This window comes from Lonchura striata, chromosome Z (genome assembly GCF_046129695.1).
Source record: "Lonchura striata isolate bLonStr1 chromosome Z, bLonStr1.mat, whole genome shotgun sequence".
NCBI lineage: Eukaryota > Metazoa > Chordata > Aves > Passeriformes > Estrildidae > Lonchura > Lonchura striata.
The window spans coordinates 70,621,140-70,648,680 of record NC_134642.1 but is presented as its reverse complement, the minus strand read 5'-3'; the positions used below and the strand labels follow the sequence as shown (position 1 = coordinate 70,648,680).

The 27,541-nt window shown below is 36.8% G+C and overlaps 1 protein-coding gene across 1 annotated transcript in view; it reads left to right on the top strand.

The window, feature by feature from the left end:
- Positions 1-293: 293 nt before the first annotated feature.
- TMC1 (transmembrane channel like 1) overlaps positions 294-27,541 on the top strand; it is a 55,522-nt gene continuing 28,274 nt past the window's right edge. Inside the window, exons 1-5 of the mRNA XM_077790012.1 lie at positions 294-386; positions 8,570-8,632; positions 8,764-9,133; positions 14,678-14,818; positions 27,104-27,194. Coding sequence (XP_077646138.1) covers positions 353-386; positions 8,570-8,632; positions 8,764-9,133; positions 14,678-14,818; positions 27,104-27,194 — 699 coding nt within the window. The 5' untranslated portion in view covers positions 294-352. The remainder of the gene's footprint in view (positions 387-8,569; positions 8,633-8,763; positions 9,134-14,677; positions 14,819-27,103; positions 27,195-27,541) is intronic.

Below are 27,541 nucleotides of genomic sequence, written 5' to 3'. Positions count from 1 at the left end.
TCCTCAAGGCACACCTCCTCCTTAAGGCACTTCAGCACTTAAACATTAGTGTTTGTCACAGGTAAATTCATTGCAGAAAAGTTTCTTCAGCAATAAGAATAAAGAAGGTGAATAACTTATTTGATTGTTTTTATCCTAGCATGTCAAACCTAAATAGTAAACTAAACATTCATGAAAGATTTATCACTTACGAAATTAGTATCTTCTTATATTTCAGTGACTGAAACTTCACCAGCGACACCCGTTCAATGGCAAGCAGGATGATATTGTGGTATGCTTCATCTTGAGCCACTCAGACTTCAGACACTCTCCTGCATATCCAGCACCTGCAGCAGCCCTGTGAAATATCACGATGACTAAACAGGAAAAATCAACAGAAGGAAATGGTAATTACAAATATAACTATGTAACTTCGGCACATATTAATTTTCTGCATGTAGCTCAGCAGTGTGAAAATTCTGTTTTCTTCTACTTCTTTTTTAATGTAAATTCCTGGTAGTCACAATATGTTTTGTTTGGAAGATGTTGTAGCATGGTAGTGTGGCTTTCCACTGATTAGTAAATCAAAAGATTGTGACAACAGCCCTGTTACTTGTCTTACACTTTTATGTTGTTTGTATGAAAGACTAAGAAAACAGCATTATTTTGTGTCTTCTGTAAGGTGCACAAAAAATGCCTCTTTTTCTTACTGCTTTCAATATTTATTATGAAATGTCGAATATTCTTCATAGTAAGATTAACAGTATTTCTATACTAACACTATACTGTTCTGGATCTAAGAAATGCTTTTTGTAGGATAATAATGCCTAATGGCTTATTCTGGCAATGTGCAAAGGAAGTCTAATATGGGAACTGCTCTCAGTTCTCATGAGCAGTGCTACTCTTTCTAAAGCAAAGATCTCCATTGTATCCAACAAGCATGATGCTTCTTGTCTTCAGCATGGGAGGAAATTGCCAGGGACCTTATTTTTTAGGTCTTGCTAAGTACCAGGGCTAACACTAATAACAGAGCTTCCTAGAGTTTTAATCCATAACTGTAACACTCGATATTATTAAAATATGTTCAACTTCAATAAAAGCATCAGAAGGGGCTGCTGAGCATTTTGACAGAATAAAAAAACCAGTTCATTTTAAAAGTCCATCTTATATGCTTTCCTTTTGTTGTCTGAGCGCCTCTTATTTTGCTCCACCTCAATTTTTTTTCTACAACATCCTTTACTGACCAATTTAATTTTCAAGCAGTATAGGCTAATGGAAGGAATTTTAACACAAGAGAATCACAGAAATTAATGTAGCATAGGAAAAATACTTAATAGCTACAAAAGAATTTTTATCTCCATAAGAAACATTATAAGCATGACCATGGAACATACTCATTTTTATAAGCATTTATAATGAACAAATTCTATTACTAAAAAGGTTCTAAGTTTGCCATAAATATCAGCCTTTTACTCAAAAATACCTGACTGAATTGACTTGTATTGTGATTCAGTGACTTTATCATTCATTTGAATTACGGATATCATTCCCATGGCAAGCCAATACTGCACGCTTTTTACGTGGAGAAGAAAATATTTGTGTTGCTGAATCATGATCACTCTTTGACACCTCTTTTTTTTTCCAATGAAAATTTATCTTGTATATATAATTTACAGTAAAACCTAACAATCTTAATGACAACTATGTGTGTATTTGGTGATGAGATCATATGAGTAAGCTTAGGACTACATTATTATTTCAGAAATTATGAAAAGCTGAACCTCCATTACAAGTAACTATGAGGCATTTCCAGAAATGTAGTAGTTGTCAATCCACTTTTAATTTAAAAAGTCCAGGGGCTGGAGTTATATAGCACAGAGTTCAGGAATATTGATCCAATCTATTTCCAGTTTCTTTACAGGAGGTTTTGTATCATCACTGCTGACAGTCCAGAGGAATATTCTTGTAACAGTTTCAAGTAATGCATTTTTGCTTTTTGATATCTTTATCTCTAGTGAAAGCAGAGATTTGGTGATTTGGTGGTTCTTTTTGTTTCACAGCATGGCCACTGTCAAGTATAAGATAGTAGGAGAGATATGGTTCATTATGATGAGTTCATGAATGTGAATTCATTGTTCTTGGCATCTTATACAGGAAAAGACAACCTAGGTCAAAAATCTTCAGAGTGTATTTTTAAAAGGGAGTAGCTGGAAAGTGCCTATTACTCTCTAAACGTAGTAAAAAGAATATGTGGGGACCTGGTCAGCTCTAGTTATCAACCTTAAAAGACCTTTCTTCTCATGATATAGTAAAAAATACAATTTACTTCATATCCAATAAGAACCCTTCATTTTTAACTTGAATATAAACTCTTTTCTCCATATTATCACATCTTCTTCCCATTTTAACAGCATTATTAGTGGATGACAATGAGCTAAATAAATCCCATTTCAGAACTGGAAAAGGCTAGGTTAGTATGGTTTAGTGCAGTCTCAGACTTCTCAAGGTGCACTGAACACTTACTACTCTGATCCTAATTCTTGCAGTAAAGCCTGCAACAAAAATGGAAAATTGCTCACTGCTACCCCATTGAGTGATGAAGACCAAGTGTAAGTGTTGTGCCCTGTTGTTTTATTATAGTAACCAATGTGCCCTTCAAGCTGGTCAGCTCTCTAGCCTTGGATAAGGTAGGAGAATGCAGCTGTATCCACAGGGATGGAGTAAGGTACAGAGGCCTGGAAACTTTCACCCATTTCCCTGAAGGGGGTAAAATAACAGAGGATCTTCCCATTGAACTGTCTTCCCCCTTGACCTTTTGTAAGCCTTGTAACACTAATATCAGATTTTAGAACTCTTCCACTGAAATAATTCAATAAACAACTTATTTATCCCTGAGGGGAGGATTAGCCTAGAAGTCCTGACCCTCAGACTGAGAGATATCTATCAAGCCTTGCCATGTATAAGTACAGCTCAGAAGGAAACTGCAAAGAAAGAGGAGAGAGCAATCAGATGATGTATCCCATGCTAGCCACAGTATCAACATGATCTATGTGAGCTCAGTCTCTGACCTTTCAGAGAAAGGTAGATAAAGTAGAAAACCAGTATTTTTTTCTTACCAATGGACAAAAAATTAGCTATTTATGGATGTGAATTTAATGAATTTAATTTGCTCCCTGTGGTCTCCAGCTGTACTTTTCAAATATTGATTTCAAACACTTCAAATATTAAATGGGCAAATTTTCTTTACTGCAGAGAGGGAAAACCCACTGCCCCAGAGACAGCTTCTGGAAACAATTCAGGCATATAGGTCTGCAGGCCACAGAATTGTACATTAAGACTAGTAAGTCTTCCAAGACCCTGGTGTCCTTATGACACTGAAGCATAAATATTCTATCTACTTGGGTATTTATGATATTGACAATTTAGATGGAAAAAATAAGCAATATATTATCTTATTTTTCAGTTTGTGTGTAACTGAATAATAATAATTATTATTTTACTTTATCAATTCATAGCTACTGCTGGTCAGGATACATTTTTTGAGTTGTGTGATTTTTAAGTTTGTTCATTAAAAATAAAATTTGTGATGCTTACTGGGAAAAACAGAGGAAAACTAAAGCATGGTCTGAAATACTGAGTGTTATGGTTGCTCTATACATTTTTATTTGAAGTTTCTCAAATAATTTTTACTTGAGGTTTCTGTGTTTCCAGCTCTCTTCTTTTGTGCCCAAGGTGAACCAAAGTGTTCTTCCCAAAGTCTGGAAAGAGAATAAGAGCATGGGGTCTCTAGCGTTAAGGTCACAAATCTTGCATGTTGAAGCCTTCACTAATTCACTTTTCCAATAGACTTTCTGTGATATCTTGATATATTATTTCTGGTGTATTTCACAGGTGTTACTTCCAGTTATATTTATTGTTATGGGAGTGTTGTGAGATACTTTCATATATCCATGATTAGAAAGAATAATATGAAAATGTATGTAAATATATAGAACTGTACATTATATAACACTATCCTTTTTTGACTAGTACTTTCCAGGCATTTATTGTCTAATACAATCTTGCGTTTCTGACATTTCCTCTTGTTGAACGCTTAGTTTATTATCTACCTAGGCTGATGTCTTTCCAGCACTTAAAGAACATGGTCTAGTGCAGAGGAAAACACAGTAGTTGCTTACAAGACTCTGTTGGCAGATGATCCATTTCACACTGGCTTGACAATTAATTAAGTAGACATTTATTTTCATAACACATACAAAAAATCAGACATAAATTTGATATGCAGGTTACTTTGCATCCCACTGAATATTTTTTAGTATCAAAATGCAGAATTGCTTAGCAGTGGTCAGCTTTACACAGTAGTAGTGGGAGCACAGATATACAAGAATGAGCCATGTTCTATGAGTTAGTTTCAAGAATTATTATCCCTCTCATGGTGGAAGGTCCATAAAAATATGTCAGTGTAGAATCAGTTTAAAAAAATCCAAAGCAGGAAATCTGGGTAATAGCTTCTGATACAATGTGTAAAAACAACTTGGGAAATCAAATTCAGGGTAAAATTATTCTTATCATCTGCTAAACAGGCACCTGATAGAACAAAGACTATGTTGTTATGCTTTTTTTTTTTCCTGCACTTAGTTTCCTCAGAAGCCAACATGTCAGTATTTGGAGCCCTCTCCCTGAGCTGTCTGATATACTGCCTTGTGTCTGTGACTTGCAGGTTGGTCTGAGCCCATATTCAGGACACCTTCTTTAAGTCTTGTAGTCCTATTTATGGCTATAGTCTAAATAAGACTTCGGGTAAAATGATAGCTTACTTAAATTACACTATCACTGCCCTTAATCTAGAAAGATGAGAAAGTTTCCCTTAAACTACTTGGAAAAAAAATGAGAACATGATTAGATTTCCTAGACTAAAATGAGTTATAGACTATATCTTTGAATATACTTAATGATACATATGCATTTGCATATGTATGCATATACTGTCATTAGGACAAGATGATGTATCCTGGAAGGTGTAGCAATTGAGCTTTTGCTCTGGGTCAGACTAACTCAAGTTAGCTGAGTCAGAGGCTGCTATTAGCCCTATGAATATTAACACTGTGAAGATAAGGGATTCTATCAACCCTTTTCTGGAAAAATTGGTAATTCTAGAGAATGCTTTTGTGATGCGTTGTTGTTTTTACAGGAGGATTCACTGAACATTTGATAAGTGGGATCATATGATCTGTTTAAAAATTCCCAAGACTAGTACATGAATTTCTCCTATAGTGAGGATTTTTTTTTCCTGCAATGAATACTACAATTTAGCAAACCAAAGCACAAAAAATACATTTTGGGTCTCTGTAGGATGCCAGTACAATGCCTGAGAAAGGAACTCTACTGTTTGTCTATGTTGCAGTTTACAGCAGAACATTTAAATTAAGTTCTAAACTGCATTTATATATAGTGTCATCACAAAGTGTTATCTGTGTTTGAACATTGTTGAAATGCTTCTCTGGCAATTTGTTGAGACAGGCTTTTGCACAAGCACCTGAATTGCTGCATTATGAGCTGCCTAGCCTGTTCCTTTCCTCTTTGAAAAGTATAATAGAGTTTATGACCTTAAATAGTTTGATGATGATGATGATGATGATGATGATGATGATAATAATAATAATAATAATAATAATAATAATAATAATGGTAATGATAATGTTCAGTTTTCTCTTACTCAAATACCCATCCAGCTGTTAACACTGACCTTTCAATAATAAGAGAAAAAAAATCAGACACAAAAAGTTATTAATACAGCTTGTCTGAAATACAAGTTGCCAGGGGTAGCTGCAATGTGGAATTTACATATAATGTGTAGTTTACATATATGTAATTTATAGTTCTCAGGGGTGACAAAACTCTTCCATTCCCTCTCCTCAGGGATTTTTTTCTCTTCTAAACAGCACCAACTGCTATCACCACTGTCACAATCAATAACTTTTAGTTCTACCTTGAGCTTCAGCGAAATGCTCTCTGTGTGCACCTATGACCTGGAAGAGGTCTCTTATTCTGTAGATATACCAGAGTGAGAAGGGTACACCTCTGACAGTCTTCATATTAGCACACTTTATCTCCATATGAAGTTCAGTTTGTAGATACAATTTTAAATCTTTGCAGACATAAATTTTGAAGATGCACTAGTGCTTGCTGGAGATGTCTATAATACCTATTTCTAGCTGATAGCTCCGTGTAATCACTGGACATGCTTTCTAGGTTTGTTCTATGGCAATATATATTTCTGTTTGATTTTAGGCTTTTCCCTTACTTTTTAAAAAAATGTTCTTTATCACTCATGTTCCTGATAATTCAGATGAAAAACCCCATTAATATAACTTAATATTCAGATACAGTCAGTCACCCATAGCAGTGTTTTCAATGTTGTTTTTGAGCAGTCTGAAATTTGTAAATTACCTTAGATTTTTATCTGAAATTTTCAGCGTAGTGAATATACTTTTCTTATGCTACAAGAATTAAACAGATTCCAGCAGCTATCTTCTACCTTGTATAAGTCTCTGTGTTTCACAATCCCTTGTCACTGTCATTGTTGTGTCAATATATTGTCAACTCAGTCTTGGTAGACTTCACTGATGCATGTTTCAGTATATATGATAAACTTCTATTTGTTAGCTTGTTGTATGGGCTCATAAGGCTGCACTAAGGCCAATCTCTAACCAATAAAGTGCTTTTCTGGGAATTTCTGTTTGGCCATGGGAGAACAACCACAGCATTTGGTTTGATAAGAGGCCGTGCCCTACTGCTGCATGTGAAGTATCTTTTTAGAGGTGTTTGTCTGCACCTTTGCAATCTTTCAATAGCAGCACAATGCTCTTTATCAAAGGAGATCCTGTTACTGTCAGCACCAGAAGGCATGCGTCCAGGCTGAACAAAGGAGCATTTATTGTCACATTCCGATGATGATATCGAATGACAATAATTCCACATAATCTTAAAAATTATGGTGCAGACACTGTAGAAGTGATAGAAAGTTTTAATTACAATTAGATGTTTTGTGTAGGGAAGTTAGACTCAGTTTTAATATGCCAGTTAAATTCTGGTTAATAACACTTTGGTTGTTACTGCACATAGTGAAAAAAGACCCTGGATTCCTTCTTGTTTGCAGCCTGACATGCTCTTCATTTTACTCCTTTTCTTTGATGCTAGGCAAAGTCAAGAAGTTAGCCACAGCAGTCCCTAAATAAATAAATTTGTGAATAAATTTTCAATGAATTGGTAGTGGCTTAGTAAAATTTATAAAAGAATCTGGGCAACCAGGGAATGTGTGAAGAAAGAATATAAAAAAAAAGATCAGAAATGCTAGAGATGATTGAAAAAGGAAGATACCTGCAGTTTCTTACCTGAAAAATGCAACTATAAGGATCAGCAACTATCAGCTATCCAGAGGGGAAACTGGAATATATAGGTTATATAGGAGTGGAAAGACTACTAGCTACTTCTGCTATTTCATGGTAATCTCTGTTAGTCTTCTTATTAATTTCCTAATACCATCTATTTCTATAAATACCACCATAGTGTGTAAAGTGTTTAGCCACACATGGAAGCTCAAAAATATCTTGAAAGGGCCCATTAGAACTTGGCTGCTCAGGTATTGTTTCTGAAGAAACTTTCCTAGGGAATATCAGTAGCAGTTTCAGAAGCAGTTTCAGATTACTTACAAGTTAAGTGATATGTTAATACCAATATATTCAAAGAACAAATTAATTAGATATTAATTAGATATTATAATGGATATAATACATATGAGAGTATTTTTATAATTTATTTTATTCTCTATAAATCCATGATGGCTGTTTCAAAGTACCAGGCAAATGTAGTGCATAATTTTCTGCTTATTGATAGGTAACACAGACATTGTCTCTCATTGAGCTTATTGAGAATGAAAAACTAAGCAAGTGGTTTCTAGGGAGAAATACTACAATCTTCTAAAAATAGAAGCCTTCAATGTTAAAAATATCTCATGTGGTAGAGTGGTAGACTAGAACTTGTGGTAGAACATACAACTGACCTGGATCAAGTTTTGTCCCTGTGCTTAGAGATTTGGTTGTTGGAACTGCGAGTAGGTCTGCTCTTTCTTCTGGAACTGCACTCTTCAGCTGTGCTGCAGGTCTGGAGCTTCATGCCCTACAGTCAAATCAGAAAATTATTCTTTTAGTATTTTTTTTTAATCTCAGCAAGTTATTTATCTCTCATGTTTAAGAAAATCTCAACGAATTGCCTGAGAAGCATTTTCATCCTTGTTCTCCAAATTTTAGGGATCTTTTAGCATCCTCCTTTCCTGTATATTACTTCCACAAGAAAGAGCTCTTCCAGTTTCCCTTGAAGCACATTTATTTGAATGCTGAAGGAAAGTGTAACTGTTTTTTCTGTCTTCATCTTAACTCTTGAAAACTGTTGGCCATGTTCCAAAAGGCTGCATTCATAAAATGTTGTAAAGAGGTACAGAGCAGTAATTGCCAAGAATTTCTTGAAATCCCTGAATTGTAATGATTGATCCACCCTTCACATCCACTGGCTTTTTTTTTTAACTTGACAGATGGCAGTGATGATAATGAAGAAGGCAGTGCAGTTGAGAATGAAGAAACTGCCAAAGGAACAGGTCAGTAAAGTGGATTACTTTGAAGCCAGACACAGATGCTTTCTGGTTATTGGTAAGAATGAAGGAGGAAAAATCTCCTTCTAAGATATGTCCTCTTCTCATGTGTTTTTATGTTTTTTAATCAATCACAGATAAAGGGAGGAAGAGAGCAACACCAAGAACCAGAAGAGCACATGCCAGAGGGAGAGACAAGCATGGTGATGAGGAGGATGAGGATGATGAAGATGGGACAAGGAGAGCTGGACATCGCAGGCACAGAAACCGTAGACGAGGACGAGCAGCTGGAAATGAGGCCAGTGATTCTGATATGGAGCCTGCAAAAGCCAGGAAGAATCAAGCAAATCAAAAATCCAAGGAAGATGATGAAGAAGATGAAGACGAGAAAGGGGGTAAAAGTGGGAAAGGTAAAAATGAGAAGAAAGGGGACAAAAAGTCTGACAAAAAAGGGAAAAAAGAGAAGGCCAACAAGAAGAAAAAAGACAAAAAGAAATCAGGATCAGGGTAATTGTTTGTTTGTTTGTTTTTCTTATAATAAAACCATAGTTATCTTATACAAAACCTGTTTTCACTTATAACTGTGAAATACCATGAGTCAGTATGACTCCCTTACTTGTGACAGTCGAATTAAAGCTGGACAGACATTCTTTGTCCTGCAATGAAGAAATGGTAGCTGAGTGAAATGAAAACTTTCCAGAAAATAATATAGAATTATATTTCAAGTTTATGAGCTGTTTTCTAGAGAAAGGGAGTGAAAATGACAGAGAAGAGAAAGTGGTAGAGGGAGGTGATAACATGTGAGATCTGTCTTGCTTTTTAATTTGTACAAAACAAAAATTCCCCAAACTCCAAGCAGATAACCTTCCAAGAAAGCCAAGTTTTATTTCCAGTATAGAATTAAAATTTTGATGCTTCTCAGAAGATTACATTCTTGTTTCCCAGCCAGTTTTAGCCAGCTTTTTAAGATCAGTTATAAAATTTCAAGAACCCAGAACCAAAATGTGAAATGGAATTTTACAATCTGTCTCCCACTCACTTCCTCTGAAATGTCACTTTTCAAAGTATGTAATGCAACCTGGAATCTTTATAAGACTCCAGTGACAGGGAGGCCTTCAGAAAAACATTTCTATTTCTCTGCCATTTTAGCATTCCCTTGCTCCTTGTCCCTTCTTGTGCTTTTGAAAGGAAGCAAACCCTGGGAGATGTGTATAAAGGAGCAAATGGAGCTATCTCAGTGGAGAGGGAAAGAAACTCCCATTCCTAATTTCAGCACTTGTTACAGCTGTTTTTGTTCCCAGGGTACTAGAGAACGCAGTAGGAGTAAAAGGAAAGGAAAAAAATTCAATAAGATATGTTGTTGTATTAATGTCTGTGATTCCATTTCTACACCTTTCTCCTTCATTTCCCTTCCCAATGAGAATGAGAGGCCTAAAATCTTTCTTTCTGCTGGCTTTTCATGGTGGTGGCAATTATACTCCTATGTGCAGTTTCCTGTACTCACAGAGCAACAGCCCTGACTGTGTGAAACTATATTCCTTTGCTTTTTTTTTTGTCTTAATGGTAAACATTTACTAAGTGTTAATTAGAAAAGGCCACTTAAAATAGAAAATTGAACAAGGACACAATGTTTTTAATTGTTTTTCAAAGTTCTTAATATTCAAATACATAATTTTGGGCTAAATGACTTGGAATTGCTGCCTGTACAAGACATTGATCTTAAAGTAGTAAGCCTAACAACATTTGATGACACTTTCAAAGATAACTCAAGAGTATTATATTTTTAGACTCACAGGAGTTTCTGAAAAGATTGTAGAATAATAATATTTTATAATATTTTCAAAAGAAAAAACAAAATTATGTAAGAATGAAGGATAGCAGGCTGTTGATCAGTTTGGCTGTGATTGAGATAAAGGTTTTGCAAAGCTTCAGAATGGAAAACAGGGTTGGCAGTATAGAAATACAGCCACTCTAGCAAGTCCGGGAGGACCCATCACAACAAATTCTCTCCACTGTTTAAACATAGACCTTGCCAATACAGTTTTTTAATTGCTGAGGTATTTTGGCATGAAATAGCAGGAAAAGAGTGAAATCAGAAGTTGAGAAAGAAAACACAAGGAAAATTTCCCTAAGTGAAAAGTGGAACTATTTGACAAAGAGATAATGTTGTATTTACCACTGTCATGGTGGCTAAACTCTAGCAACATGACCCATTTTGGTGAGATTACAGTACAAGCCAGTAGAATCTGCTGCATTTGCCCTCTTCCCCCTCTGTATTTTTCATTTATATCAGGAAAACCTCTTCATAAACTACTTATTCTACATAAAGGACATAAGGGAATCCTAGAACTCTGCATTGATTTTCTGGTTTAGTTGTTTTTTTTGGTTAGTTTGTGGCAGTGAGTTTTGCAGGGTAATGCCATGGTGAAAGGAATTCTTTCTTGGTGAGTTTTAAATCTTCTGTTCTTAGACTTTAATGGTTGTTGATTAGGCTCATTGTTGCCTGTTATTGAGGGTGTGAGGAGGGCCTGCTCTACACTGTTCATAATCATCAGTTCCAAAATATCAATGATGAATGCTCTTTTAATCTCCTTGTGGGGGTTGGAGGTGTTCATGGGTTAAAAACTGGTTTAGTTCTTTACTGCCTTGTTTCATTTTTTCTGACTGATTTTAGAAACTCTTTGCAGTCACATGAGAAAAAAAATAGGAATGGGATCATATTCTTCCTACTGCATAGCTCTATCTGTGGGTAAATAAACTGATTTTTATTAAGTCAGTTTATACTTTTGATCGAGAGTATAAAACTTCTGTGAAGCCTGGAGGCACATGACAGATTAAGACACTGCTTCTTTTTTCTAAGAATAGTGTTAACTGATAAACAATGCTATGTGGATAATGTGTATAAATAGAATTTACACAAAAAAAACTAGAAAGAAATATTTAAAATTTAGTCTAATTTATAAATTATCATGCTATACTCTCAAAGTCATACCAGTCTTATCCTGTAATATCCCAGCTCAAAGAAGACATTTTAATCTTAATTTTTAATGCTATTCATAGAAATCACGAAAAAAGTAGATTACATCCATAAAGAGAAGATGAAATTAAAACAAAATAGAGACGTATAATAAGGCTGTAAAACCAATGACAGATTAATAGAAGGAAGAAATTCATTGTGTGTGTAACTTGAAGAAGCATTTGATTTCAAGAGCTCTACTGATTTAGATGTGTGTTGAATTTGAGCCAAGGAGGATGGAGTCTTTATGTCAAGATATTTATTGACACTTAATGCTTTATGTTGCCCTGCTGGTCACAATGAACCCTTCTGTCCTTCAAATGTGTGAATGAAAACCTTTTATGAAAGGCTAAGACTTCTGGTTGCAGAAGACATAATTTTGATATCCTGACTTAAATAAAATGATGTTCCACCAATGCAGATGTATAAAAGATCTGCTGTTACTCCACTAAGTTTGTCTGCATATGCAAACATGCTAGAAAATACTGATTTCTTAAAGCAACTCTGAAATTTGGATTTTTTATTATTTTCTGGTTCCAAAGGAAAGTGAAGAATGGAAGATGAGACATGTTTGTAAAGACAAACAAAACAATAGCTTGCAAAGGGCACAAAGCCCATATTAGCCTGACCTTGACCTCTTGTGTTCAGCTAAGCTTCCTCTTCTCAGTAAGCTCACTGCACAAAGTCCTCATATTTCCCACCCTCTCACTGCAGCATTGTAAACCAGCAAATTCCAGCTTTGCATAACTCAGCAATCTTCAGTCAGAGGAAATGTTTAATATCAGGCACATCACTTTGCTTTGCAAAATGCAAAACAGCTGATTGCAATGGATTCTGAGCTCCCTCAAATCACACTTTTAATTCTTCTATTCTTCATGAAGACATGACACTCTTTGCATTCTCCCTCAAAATTTTATGCTCAAATCACTTAATTAACCTTTATCCATTTCATGCCATCCTCAACTTGTTCTTCACAATACTGGCATAACAACAAATAGATGTGGGTCTCAGTAGCAGTTTTTGTTTCTGTAGCTTCACGTTTTCTGTTACACTGGTTTTTGTCATGTGAAGCCCAACATGGTAAGACTGATGGGTAAAACTTTCTAAGATGACAGTCTATTCAGTATGGGCCACAATGATGCTCAGAGGGTTGGAGCATCTCTCCTACAGGACAGGCAGAGAAGAATTGGAACTGTTCAGCCCAGAGAAGAGAAGGATCTAGGGACATCTCTCTGTGGCCTTCCAGTGCCTTAAGGCTGATTATGAAAGGGAGGGAGAAGGACTTGTAATATGGCCAGACAGTGACAGAACAAGGGGCAAAGGTTTTAAACTGAAAGAGAACAAGTTTATATTAGATGTTAGGAAGAAATTATTTTCTGAGAGTGTGGTGTACAACTGGATCAAGTTGCTCAGAGAAGCTGTTGATGCCCCACAGCTGTGGAGGGTTCAAGGCCAGGCTAGATGGGATCCTGAGCAACCTGATCTCATGATACTGGCATACTTGCAGAGTGGGTTGGAGAGAGATGATTTTTGAGGTGTCTTCCAGCCCAAACCATTCTGTGATTCTATGGCTCTATGAAAATAAACAGCATTTTAACCTTTAAAGCAGGGTGACCCACAGCTCTGGAAGCTTCTTTCTTTGCTTTGTTAACTTCTGTGTGTCTGAAAGTTTTCAGCTCATCCCCTAAACTTTTGCTATAATTAAGCAAAATTTATCAAGATTATAGGCAGATTATCAATAAGAAATTAGTATTTTTTCTGTGTTTCAAAGAGTATTTTGCTTTTATTTTATTTGTTTTGAATCCTAGAAATATTCTTGCTGGGCAACTCTTGCATCATTTATACCATTTAGATATCTAAAAAGATCTGTGTTATCTAACTGTGTTTTGGAAGAAAAAAAGTTTTATAATTTTTAAATTATTCAGGAGCTAGAACTTATACATTAGCTGACAAATAATTCAGCTCTCAGATAAGATCTTGGATATCAAACTCTCAGAAAGGTGAAGTATGAGCAAAAGAGTATGAAAATTGCTTGCTTGATAAAGTCGGAATAAATTTTTCTCAAATCAAGCCATCAAGAAAACCATTAAAAAAACCCAAACGAATCTGCAATACAGTTTTAAACATTCATAAGAAAAACAAACAAGCAAGCAAATCAACAAAAGAAACGAAAGCACAACAAGGACAGGTAGAAATGCATCAAACTGCTATCACCAAGAGGTCCCTTAGTGGTAGTTGTCACTGTCAGCTTTTTAGGGCAGAAAGTAAGAGTCTATTGATTTCCACTTTATCATCTTCCTGGCATAAAAAGAAAAAATGTCTGTTGCTAATGAATTACTACATGCCATTATATGAGATGCAAGATTGCTCATAGAAAAGGGTATCTATGCAGAGTTTAGAAAAGTGAATACTGTTTAAATCAGCAATTCTTTGCAAAGATATTGTAAACTGATCTATAGATAATAAAGTCAGATCACAGACGCAACATACTTGGAGATGCCATTACAATTGCACCTCCTTTCCTTGAGCACTTCTTGCAATGTGGCTTTGAATTTTTTCCCATATATGAAATGTTATTTCCTTGGTTAGTGCACGGGCTGTCATTTGGTGTTTAAATTTGTTTTAGCTGAGGTTGTGGTGTCTCTTCTCTCTACTCAGTGACACACTGAGGTGAAGGAGTTTTCCTTTATGGCTGCAGTTATGGCATCCTAACTTGACCATAGTGAGTTTGGGTAGGAGGCTGATTACAGCTGGAGAAAAAATATATGACTGTCAGATTTTACCCCAAGAGTGCTGCTCACTGTCCCTGTGATGTTGAAAGTTTAGTGCTGGTTCATCTGCAGTTCTACACTTTTGTGAAGGCTTGCCTTTCATACTAAAATTAATAACAAGTCTAAATGAAGTGTGTACTCCCTTCTGTGCAAGTGTGAAGGCATTAATCTAGTCTCAAATTTATCAGAAATTAAAACAAAGTACGTTTTTCTATGAAAACTTCTGTCTTATCTGATGTTTTTTGTTCCTGCGTTTGTTTGAAGCTCTGATTCTGAATCTGAGGAGGAGCCAATTACAGAGGAAGAGTTGGCCAAGCTGAAAGAAGAGGTAGAAGAAAAAAAGAAACTGATTGCCACACTACGAAACAAGCCATGGAAGATGAAAAAGAAGTTGTCCGTCCTGAAGTATGGTTTGATTTCCATAATGAATATCTGCTGTTTTGCTTTGCACTGTTTTTCTAAATTTTCACTTTAGTTCTGCACCTAGTCACAAAATTAACTTCAGACCACCTCTAATCTCTCTTGCCGAGGAGGTATGTTGACAGTAAATGGAGGTAAACGGTGCTGCAGATCACGGCTTTCTTGTCCCAGTACAGCTGAAATCAAATATGGAAATCTAATATCTTATTGTTTTCAGAATTTCCATTACAACCCAGTGCAAAATCTTTTCCTTTTCTTCACTTAGGCTGATGTTCATGAATTCTTCCATTTGTGAGATAATATCTCATTAATATCTCTAAGAAAAATGATGGAATTGCAGGATTACCTCAAGATTGCTAGAGAGAAAGGCGGGTATTTTTCTCCCTAGTCTGACTTATAGAAAAGAAAAAAAATTACCTTATAAAGAAACAATCTCTTTGGAAGCAGAACTTATACTTTGATGCAGTTTCATTTATGCCACATAGAAAACTGTATTTTGCCCTAGCACACCTATCACTATATTTACTTGGAAGCCAAAAATTAAATATTTATTTACATTTAAAATTCCACCAAGCACAGGAACTGAGTAAATTGAGAGAACGTGATTCTTTTGACAAAACTGCTATGCTCCCCTGTTTTAGATAACTAATTTGCTGCAGCAATACCAAGACACCAATAAAACATATCTAGCAGAGAAAGGATGGTTTGTCCTGCAGAGAGTTTTTAATATGAACAGAAAACACAGACATGAAATATGGTGTGGAAAGTCTATAGATTTGTTCTTTTAGAAGGAAAAGTAATTTTGGAAAGAGGTAGTGAAAAGACTCAAAATAGGTAAAAGGGAACAGTATCTAGGAGACGTAGAGTAGAAGAATTGTGAAGGTAAGAGAACTTTTGCTAAATATAAAAGAGCAAATTAGGTTTTGGATAGCCTACAGCTGAAGGATCCCCATGTACATAAACTTACCATTTGTTTGTAGTCTTCCTAAGGAAAAAGTTTCTATTTTTACAGCCATTCTTCTATGTCATAATTCCTAGCAATTCCAAGGAAACTTCATGGCTTGGTATGTACCTTAGACTATTTTCCACTATTGCTTTTCCATGTGGGCAGTGATGATGCTGCAACCTGTAGCTCAAGGATGAGCTCAAGAGACACTCTGGGCCTTGGGATATCTGGTAAGGAAACTTGGCACCAAAGTTATTTTTTCTGCTATACATGGGCAGTGATATTGGAGGAAACAAAGGCACCCTGTCTATTAGTACAGTAATTCACAGAAAGAGTCCTCCTAGAAATTCTACTATGGCTCTTGGAAGATGGGGAGGTGATTTGAGACAATAAGCACCTCTTCACCAGGGAAAGAACAGCCTGGACAAACCTTCTGTGATGAAGTTACTACATTAGTGGACAGAGGAAGGGACTTCCTTTAGCTGGACTTCTCTAAGGTTTTTGACATGGTACCCCACAAAATCCTCTCCCCATACTGAAAATATATGGATTAAATGGGTGGACTGTAAGTTGCTAAGAAATTGTCTGAATGGTCACATCTAGGAAGCTGATGGTCAATGTCTGCTTGGACAGCCCTTTGGAGGACTTGGGAGTGCTGGTGGGTGGAAAGTCAAAGTAAAACCTACAATGTGGATTTGCAGCCCAGCAATCCAAATCCAAAGCAGCGTGGCCAGTAGGGTGAGGGAAGGGATTTGCTTCTCTAAACCACTCTAGTGAGACCCCACCTGGAATATCCAGATCTGGGGTCCTCAGTACAGGAAAGGCATGAACCTGCTTGGCCAGGTCCACAGGAGTGCCACAGAAATGGTCAGGAGACTGGAACAGCTTTCCCATGGTTACAGGCTATGAGAATTGGGCTGTTCAGCCTGGAGAAGAGAAGGCCGTGGAGACACCTACAGCAGCCTTTCCACACTTAAATGGGGTTTAAGTGCAATAAAACCTTAAAGAAAAATGGCAATGAAAACAAAAAGATTAGAATCAGACTATGTATAGGGAAGATATTCTCTATAGTGAGGGTAGAGAAACACTGGATGAAACTGTCCAGAGAAGTTGTGGATGCCGCATTCTGGAAATGTCCAAGGACAAGCTGGATGGATTTCTGCTCAACCTGGCCTAGTATGAGGTGTCCCTGCTCATTGCAGAGGGTCTGGAAATAAGTAGTGATCTGTAAGGTTCTTTACAGCCTAAGCCATTAAATGTTTTTCTGATCCCAGGACATACCATTATAGACTGCATTTTCTAGAGCTCTGCTTTTGTAATTGTTTCTTCAGCCTAAGTTCTACTGAGTTGCAAGACAAGACCAAGAGTTTTTATGCTACTTTAAGTAAAAATTTTGTCATATAAATGGGCACTCTATTATGATTACAGTTACAAAAGTATCAGTATATTTTAAGGCGTCTATGTTCTGTATTTTAGCAAGTTATTTAATATTTATAACAGAATCATTACTTTAATAGATTGGCATTATTAGCATTGTTGGAACATATGAAAAATGAACATACTTACATACACATGCTCTCTGTAAGTGCCTTAAACTTTTAAATCAATAATGTGACTTCTGGATAACTTTGTGTTAGTATTTCTGGCTCTTGAAACTCTTGGTGAACTATTGTTAGTAGCAAGTATTTCCTCCTATCATCTTCTTCTCTCCCTGTGAAGGATTTAGAATATCATGGGATGTGTGGGGAAAAAAACCAAGCTATCTTCTTACAGGTAGAAGAGCAAATTGCCCTGTTCTTTGTCTTCCAGCTTTCACAATTGAAACATACTTTATTGGAGGTTTCTTCTCAGCATTGTGATAAATGTTACATAATTACATAAGCCAGCTCTCACTTCCATGTTTGTTCTGTATTAGCATCTTTATTTCCAAGAATGGAAAAAAAAAGTGCTATCCAGTAAAGATCCTATGACAAAACAAGACCAAAAATACTTGTAAAATATTATTTTGAATTATTAATATTAGCATCAATTAGTACTTTTCATTTTAAATGTTGTTTTTTTTAAAAGAAGTGTTGTCAAAAGAAACAATTTTGAGGGAAAGATTTAATTTCCAATGAAATTTGTGGTTTTAAGAAAACAAGGTATTTTTAACAATTAAAAGATTTTGTTTAAGCATTTTCAAAGGAGATATTTTACATGAATTAAACTGTATAGGGTGGGAATACAGTTGATTATTTATATTTAACTCTAGTGACTATTTTGTAAAATGATAAATATTTTCCTTCATCCTTTGGAAAATGCATGAATAAACAATAATTTTAGAACACAGATGTAAAACTAGTTACTCTGCAGAAGATGCCTTCTGTCAAAAGATGGCTGAGAGCTCACTGTGGAAATGGCATTCTTAATAGAAGTACACTGGCAATTTAGATCAACTCTAACTTCTAATTTACATCCCTGTGTCTAAAAAGACACATTTCAAGCAGCCCATAATTATTCTCTGAAGAACTGTGACTTGATGAGGATACAGCTCTGATACAGTGTACCTCTGCACTTTGAAGGCGAGCTGTAGTGATACTGCCAGACTCTAAACTCAGCTTGAGACATCATGGTCAGATCTTCTCAGGTCTGGAGATGTGAAAAAAGAGAGGAAGAAGACATGGAGAAGTGTGAAAAGGTGTTACAGCAGCATCCCCACTCTTCTAGGCCCTAAGCAATAGATTTGTTAGACTTTGGGCTGGAGACACACTGGTCTGTGCTGCTGAGTATATGAGTATGCCTTAGAGTCCAGACTCTTTAGTATTTTGAAGACAAATATTCTTCTTCAGAACAGTTTTCCTGTTCTAGTAGTTTTCCTTCTACTGGTTTACATGGTTTGTGAATACCTTTTACATTTTTTGTGTACCTGTTGCTCTATTTTTTCCATGGGAGTTGAGAACTTGTGACATTTCTTCTTAACAATGCCTGCTCAGGTGAGCACAAAGTTACCTGAAGAACCCTCAGGTGAAAGTTATCATTAATTATTACTTGCAAGACTGAAATTTAGATACAGGTGTAAATTGATTGATTGTCTGATTGACATAAACCTTTGAGAATCAGTTCTGAAGGGCAAAAGAATCCAGGAACGATGGATATGCTTAAAAAGGAAATTGTTAAATATTCAGGAACAGGCTGTCCCTGTATGCAGGAAGACAAGTCATTAGGGAAAAAGACCAGCCTGGTTAATATTAGGCTATAAGGAAATAAAGAGAATCTATTTTTTCTAGAGGAAGAGAGAGGCAACTTGGGAGGTCTCTACCAGGATATTACAAATTCAGTAGGGACAATATTAGAATGGCCAAAACCCTGCTAGAACTCAATTGGCCTCTACTTTAAAAGACAATAAAGATTTTCTATAAATACATTTGCAGTAAATGGAAGGTCAAAGAGTGTCTCTATCGCTTGTTGAATGCGAAGGATAGTGTAGTGACAGGGAATGAGAGAAAGGCAGAGGTGCTTAATGTCTTTGTCTCAGTCATCAATATCAGGCCGGTTTTTTCTTATGATAGCCAGTTTTCCTTATGATCGATCTCCTTGATCAGAAAGCTGGTGACAGGGAAATGAATGAAGCCCCCACAATCCAGGAGGAGATGGTTAGTGTCCTGCTATGCCAATTAGACCTGAACAAATCTACGTGTCCTGGTGGGATCTATTCCACAGGAATAAGAAAACTGGTGAAAGAACCAAAACACATTGAATCACCTACCAGAAGTCCTGGTTAGCTGTAGAAGTTCCAGCTGACTAGAAATTAGCACATGTAAGACTCATCTAAAAGAAGGATGAGAAGGATGATCTGGGGAACTACAGGCCTGTCGGCCTAATCTCAGTTCTGGACAATTTATGGAAAATATTATCCTGAGTGCCGTTATGCAAGACAATCAGGATATCAAGCCCAGATGACATGGTTTAATGAAAGGCAGGTTGTGGTTGGCCAAACTGATTACCTACTATTAAAACATAGAAGGGAAAAATATGAATGGAAGCCTGTGGATGTCATCTATCTAGACTTCAGTAAAACATGTGATACAATCTCCCAAAGCATCCTTCCAGAAAATTTGGTTTGGATGGGTAAAAACTAGCTGTTTGTCTGGGCCCTGAGAGTGGTAGTGAATGGAGCTAAATCCTGCTGATGGCCAGTCACTAGTGGTGCTCCCCACAGCTCTGTTTTGGGGTCAGTATTCTCTAACATTTTTACTGATGGTCCGGGGAATGGGAATTGACTGTACCTGCATTAAATTTGCAGATGACACCGAGTTGGGTGGGTCTGGTTGAGGGCAGGAAGGCTCTGCAGAAGGACAGGCTCCATCAATGGGCTGAGGACAACTGCAAGAGGTTCCACAAGACCAAGTGCTGTGTCTTGCACTGGGGTTGCAGCAGCCCCTGTGCACTGCTGCAGTCTTGGGGTGAGGTGGCTCAAGAGCTGTTCTTCAGAAGGGAACTTGGGGGTTGCTGTTTGAACGTGCGTCAACATTGTGCACAGGTGGCCAAAAAGAGCAGTGGCATCCTGGCCTGTGTGTAGAACAGCGTGGCCAGCAGGACGAGGGCAGTGATCGTGCCCCTATGCTGGGCACCAGGGAGGCCTCACGCCAAGGCTGTGCTCAGTTCTGGGCCCCCACTTTAACAGGGACACCGGGGGCTGGAGCCTGGCCACCGAAGGGCAGCGAGGCTCCTGAAAGAACCAAAGAACATCTCTCCTGAGGTTGTTCAGCCTCAAGAAGAGGAGGCTCAGGGGGGACCTCACTGCTGTTTGCAGCTGCCTGTAAGGAGGTTGTGGTGAGTCAGTGCCTGCAGTGAGAGGAAGAGAGGAAATGGCCTTAAGCTGAGACAAGGGAGAGTCAGATTAGATAGTATAAAAGAATTGTCACTGTTAGGTTGAATTGGAATTGGTTGCCCAGGGAGGTGGTGGAGTTACCATACCTGGAGGTCTTCATGAGGCATCTGGAACTGGTGTTTGGAGATGTGGTTTAGTGGTTTTGGGATTACATGGTAGTGCTGGGCTGATGGTTGCACATAAGGTCTCTTAAAGGTCTCCCCCAACCTTGACCATTCTTTGATTCTATGATTTTTGGATTAGAAGAAAGTACCAAAAAAAAAACCCCAAAAAGCCAACAACCCACCTAAAAAACATTAATGGGCCAGAGCTTCAGCTACTGCAAACTAGAAAACCTTCAGGAAAAGCTGTCACAGTTTAAGTCTGAGGATTGGATTTTGGATTTTGGGAACAGCATTCTTGTTTGTGCATTTTTCTGCCTGAGTTTTTCACCAATATGAAGAAAAGGGAAGGGTTTAAATGCTGTGTTATTGTGTTTGCCTCTGGTATACTCATCTCACTTCTCTTATTAGTGCCCATAGCACTTTAGATAGACAAAATTCTGTGCTATAAAAGCACAAATTCCATTAGTAACTGAGCAGTTTGCATCCAACAGCAATGCTTATTATGGTAACATATAATTATGAGGACTGAGCAGAAGAATCCAGAGATGTGCCAACTGTGTTCTCTAAACTTACACCACAAGACAGTTAATACACTATCAAAACAAGTGAAATAACAAGTTATATGAAAAAAGATAGCAAAACATCAAATTTAGACTTTTTGAAGGACTTGCAATTAAACACACATCATAAAAAAAGATGTGAGAACTATTTTTTTTCCCCTAGAAAAATCAGAGCAGTGCAGAAACTGTTTTTCACTTAGCATCATAGAAGTGTTTGTGTTGGAAGGGCCCTTAAAATTAAATGTATTCGAATCCACCTGCCATTGGAAAGGACATTTTTCCCTAGACCAGGTTGCTCAGAGCTCCATCCAGCCTGGCCTCAAACACTTCCAGAAATAGGGCATCCACAACTTCACTAGATAACCTGTGACAGCATTTCACCACCTTCACAGTAAAGAATTTCTTTACTATCTATATCTAATACAAACTCATTCTATCTCAGTTGGAAGACGTTCTCTCAGGACCTGTCACTACATCCTCTCATGAGAAGTCTCTCCCCTTTCTTGCCTTTCTTCCAGGTCCCCTTCAGGTACTGGAAGGCTGTAATTAGGTCACCTTGAAACATTTTCTTTTCCAGGCTGAGCAAACCCAGTTCTTCCAGGCTTTCCTCATAGGAGGCTGGTGCCATCCTTCTAACCAAGTTACTCTAAGAGCAACTTGGTTGTTCTCATTTGGACTGGCTCCAACAGGTTGATGTGCTTCCCTATTCCACTGATGTGGTCACTCCATCACAGCAGGTCACATTCTAGGGACAGAATACATTATGGTGATTTTTCAGTATTTTTCTAGCATGATTCCTTTTATTACAGGACTTAGATTCCCCATCAAGACAAATGAATTGGAAATAAGAAATTTTATAAGCATACAAACCCAAATATGTATAAGGCACATATCTGAGATGGTGGAAAATTCTCATCTGTTTTTGCATTCTTTGTACTCCCATCAATCAGTATTTCATCTCTCTGACTGTGGATATACTGACAGTCCTGGAGGCCAGACAGCGTGTCTTGGAAGCCAGCTGGGTATTAAATAACAATATAATTTGCCCACTATTATTGCTGAACTTCTTTTCAAGTGATCTGTGCCTGACAATAATTGTTTCAGCCAGTATTCTAAGACTTACAAAAGTCCTGGATGGTCAACATTTCTTTTTATTGAGGTTTTAGTTCTTTCAGTCTGAAACCTTCCTGAACTGTTACTGAAAAATGTGATCAATCCACTCAAATCATATTCATTAGCAACAAGCTCTAAGAGCTGTCCTGCATCCCCTATGAAGCACAGAAGTGCCTGAGGTACCCTACACCTATCACTTTGGAAGCTGTAACTCCACACCTTGTATTAATAATTAATTCAGGCTTCTCTGGAACAATAATGCCTGGCCCTCTGAAACATTTATTAGTTCTTGCATCTGTAATTCAATTAATAAGCTTCTTCTAAAGCTTCTTTAAATTCACAGTTAGCTAGTGGTGGACACTTTGGCCTATCTTGTGATACAGATGATTTACCTCTAACACATGATACCAGTGATTACAAAGCTTGGTTTTGTTGGTCTGTGTTGTTTTTGACACATCCTCATGTTTGTGAAATTGCAGTACTTCCAAGTGGGTATGAATATGTATATATGTACTTCTGGTTTTTGTTGTGGTTTCTAAAGTATTTCTAAGACTTGTCCATTCTTTCTGTTTATAGCACAAAAGAAATGGAGGAAAGGACAAAGTTTGACAGAAATCCACAGACATATACAAATAGAGGTCTTTCATTTAGATAGTTTAGACATCAAGCTAGAAACCTTAATTAAGTAATCTGTTGAATTTACTTAACAAGAACATACGTCACAGACACGGAAAAGATATGGCAAGCCTGGCCCCTGACAGAATGGTGCCAAGTTGATGCTGAAATTTTAAGACCAGGAGTTTTAAGTAACTTACTAACCACAAAAGTCAGGAGTAAGTAGTCAGTGGAGTAATTAGGTAGTGGAATAATCTGCTGCAGAGCTGGGGGAGGAAAAGCTGAGGAGAGAATGAATGCATATTCTGTTTGATGGCTCCAGAACCGTAAGCAATACGAAAATGTTATTTAGAATGTTATTGGTAAAATTACCAAAATGTAAGATATGCCTATAGAACATCAAAGGTAACTTGATTTCTTTTATTCCAACATTGAAAGAACACTTCCACTATTCTTTCACAAAATAATTTCTTAAAAAAAAAATACAATTGCATAACAATAATACAAAACAATTTAGATTGGAAAAGAATCTTATGATCATTGAGTCCAGCAACTAACACAGCACTGTCAAGTCCATCTCTTCAAGTCCCTTATCATGTCATTTACCCATTTTTTCAAAACCTCCAGGGATGTTGATTCAACCACTTCCCTGGGCAGCCTGTTCCAATGCTTGACAACATTTTGGCAAAGAAATTTTTTGTAATATACAATCTAAACCTTCCCTAGAACAATTTGAGGCTGTTTCTTGTCCTTTCGCTTGTACCTGGAAGAAGAGACTGATTTCCTCTTCACTACAACCTCCTCTGAGGAGGCAAACTGACTGGGGGTGCCCTTGATCCCCCCCTCCAGATCACCAATAGAGCTGGACTCGCCTCTGCACTGAGCTCTGTGGAACATTGCTGCAACTGGACAACAGATGGATTTAACTCTATTCACCACCACTCTTTTGGCCGTACAGCATGTGCTACTGTTTTATTAATTATATGGTGATTATTAACTATGTGATGATTTTGGCCACTACTTCACAAGAATTGGAAACATTATTGCCACCATTTTTAAGCCATGTTTGAAACATCTTCTTGTCATGGTCAGGGTGCATTAATGGTAAATACATTAATGCCAGCAATTCTATACATAAAAGAAACAAATAAAATGTGATGTTGTTAGACCAGATTAAAATTCAGTGTAAATGAAAATAATACTGCAAGTCCACCATTGGACTTAAATTACTTCTTCCAGCACTTATACAACAGACTTTTTAGTGTGCAATAGCAATTTATTAAGAAAGTGAAAGGAGTTGCTTCATACTTCTTTGATAAAACATGAAAATAACCTCATAAATACTGTGCACATGTAGATCCAACAGATTTTTTGGTCCAGTCTTTCTTGTGCAACTCAGTTGACTGTACTTGTAACCACTCAATAAACATATTTTAGGAATTTGATAGTGGAAAATTCCTTCCTGTTTTGGCTTAACTTTTTTTTATATCAGAACAAGTTTGTGGAGAGCTTGAGTGTTTCACCTATAGATGAAAAAAGTACTCATATATCCTATCAGGTATTTTTAATGTATTTAGTGCTGTTTTCATATTATGTCCTTATGCTTCACTCTGAAAAAAACCCAACTTAAAATTTGAAAATTTCATATTCTGCACCATAATTAGTGACTGAAAACACAAGTTTGCAACTCTATAGGTTTTGATTTCAGAAAATTTTAATTAACAGGCCTGAATTACTGAGTGATAGAAGTGGTAGTATAGTATGCCAGCCTGGGAGATTGATAGGTATACAGTTTATTGTCTTCCTGCTTTTATGACGATGTTCCAGTACTGACAGTTGAATTTAGGAGGAAGCTGCCATCTGCTGTCAGGACACCCTGTTGACAGAGCAGTAAGACTTTGGATCCTGTGTCTTGGGTTTAAAGGTGACTGACCCTTGGACACAAGTTTCCTGAAACTGAACTAATCTGTTTTCTATGACTTACTTGGAAGGGCAGAAATTTAATTGTAAATTTTTCTGAGAATCAAAATGAAAAAATGATATGTGAGCAGTGTGTTGTAAAATCTCTGGAGTACTTGGAGTACAAATAATCCCCAATCAGTGTCAGTACAAGCTAAATACAGAAAGATCAGACTGAAAAATCCAGAATACAAATGTGATCTAGAAGCACAGGATTGGAAATAAAGGATATACACCCTTAAAAGGACACTGACTTGAACCTCAAGGAACATGTTCGATGTGATGAGTAGGTGGGGTCTGTGGCTGTGGGGGTGGCTGGGTATTTTTATATTTTCTAATCTGAATGTTTGCTTTACTTGTGCTATAGAGTAAAAAAAAATTACTAGATTGACATTCATAATTTCAAATGTTGGGAAAAGGCATGCAGAAGTCCTGAGATGGTCAGGTGAACTTGCACTGGCCCTGATGTTTCACCAGATGGGTTTGGGTGAAATCATTTGGAAGGGGAGAGTGCTCAGAGAACTCTCAAATAAGGAAAGCTCTCAATCACTGAAAATTAAATTCAATAACTCAATTTTGCACTTAAGTGCACTTATTTGGTTCCTTGGTACTGCAAGCAAAAGCAATTGTTGCAGTGGATGCCTAAAATTGTGAAAGGCTTTGATGGATCTTCAGACTGAAGATTACCCTAAGAATTGGCAGTTACTAAAAATACACAATTACTTTTATAGATGTTGAGATTTTTAGCCATTGAAAAAAGCTATGTCATGGATAAAGGTCATCTTCTCATGTAATTTTAATTCCCCTTTATCTCAACTACGCTGCTATACTGTCATTAGTGCTGTCAGATTTTGCAGTTTAACACTGTTTTTCCTTCCTTGTATAAAATATATGAGCAGAAAATATAAGTATGATAATTAATTTCACTTGGTAAACTTATCTGTTGGAGTTCTGGAAAGAAAGAAAAGTGCAACAACATCAATATGCATCACAATTAGTATTTTCCCAATAGTCTACCTTCTCCCAGGTGCTTTGTGCAATACAATACAATAATAACAAACATAATATAGAGTGCTTTGAAGTTATGCAGTGTGACAACAGAACAGTTTACAGCATTGTGCGTACACTGAGAGTTAAGAATCCTTAGTCCATTTTTCAGTGGTTTAGGACATTTAACCTTTACAGCACATTTTTTCAAGAGAGACATAGTGGGTAGTCATACATAGGAATTGGATTAAATGGAGAAAACATTAGAATGTACTTGATCTCATTGCTTTAATGTTTTAATCCATGGACTTTGTACATTTTAAAAAGAGTTTAAAACTCTTCCTTTCATCTTTATATTTTTTAAATTATATATCTCTATAAACAAAATTTTAGGCTTTTGGGGACCAGTGATGCTGTGTTTCAAAGAAATTACAGTGGGAATGGTACAGCTAAAGAAGATGTTTGCAAAAATTCAGAAGGGCTAATTTACATGTAGTATTGAGAAGGGTGGGCACAAGGGAACCAAAGCTCTAGTGTACACATCTCTCTCCCAACCTGGGAATGCATCCTAAGCTGAGAACACAGAGGGGAGAGGCTCAAAGGTATTCAGAGCATGACTAAGATGCAAAGAAGGTCAAATGCTGGTAATTAAAATGAAAATTCTCTTTTATTCACTATTAAAGAAGAGAGCAAGGATCACCACCAAGAACCCGCAGGTCCTATGAAGATCTCTCTTCTGTTGGAATAACTGTCAGGATAACACGAATAACTGGGCATCACATAAATGGGCAGTAGCTGAACTGCAAAAGTCAGTTTATTGACTTACTGCGATTAAGCATATTTAGTAACCTTGACTGCATATAGACAAATCTGAGAGCTCCAAATATGTTTGTATTAGATCAGGTGAATGAAGTTGCTTGATTTTTGCATTGTATATACATTACATATATAGTCTTCTGCAAAATAGAAAAACTCTGAGCTTTCCTTTCCAACATTTCTAAGGTAACAAGATTTTATAAAGCTCTATTAGGAGTAAAAAAATACATTAATATGATAGAGACAATATAAAATTTACTATAATGTAATCTATATCTCTCTTTTGCCTTAATTTCCTAGGGAAGCACAGATTTTTGTTGAGAAGTTTGAAGGTGCTCTTGGAAAAGGAAAAGGAAAAAAATTCTATGCATACAAAGTGATGATGACCAAGGTAAATGGATTGTTTCACTAACTTCCTGTAAAGCTCATGGGAAGCCTTCTGAAGATTATTACCACGGGTACTCATATTCCACAGTAGCTTTCCCTGTCTTTCCATGGATTTCCAACTTTTGTTTTCACTGCTCTTGCATGAAAATATTTCTAATGAAAGGTTATAGTTTGATTTTTGAAACTTGTCACCAAAACAAAAATCAGCTGTTTTACATGAGTTTGCAAGGGTTCAAAATCTTGTGAAAGTTAATTTGTCTTGGGGTGGATTGAGTATTTGTGTGGACTGAATCCAAAGTTCAGTTTTTTCCTTCAGACAGCCTTCTGTAAAAGATAAAGAAAAAAGAGAAA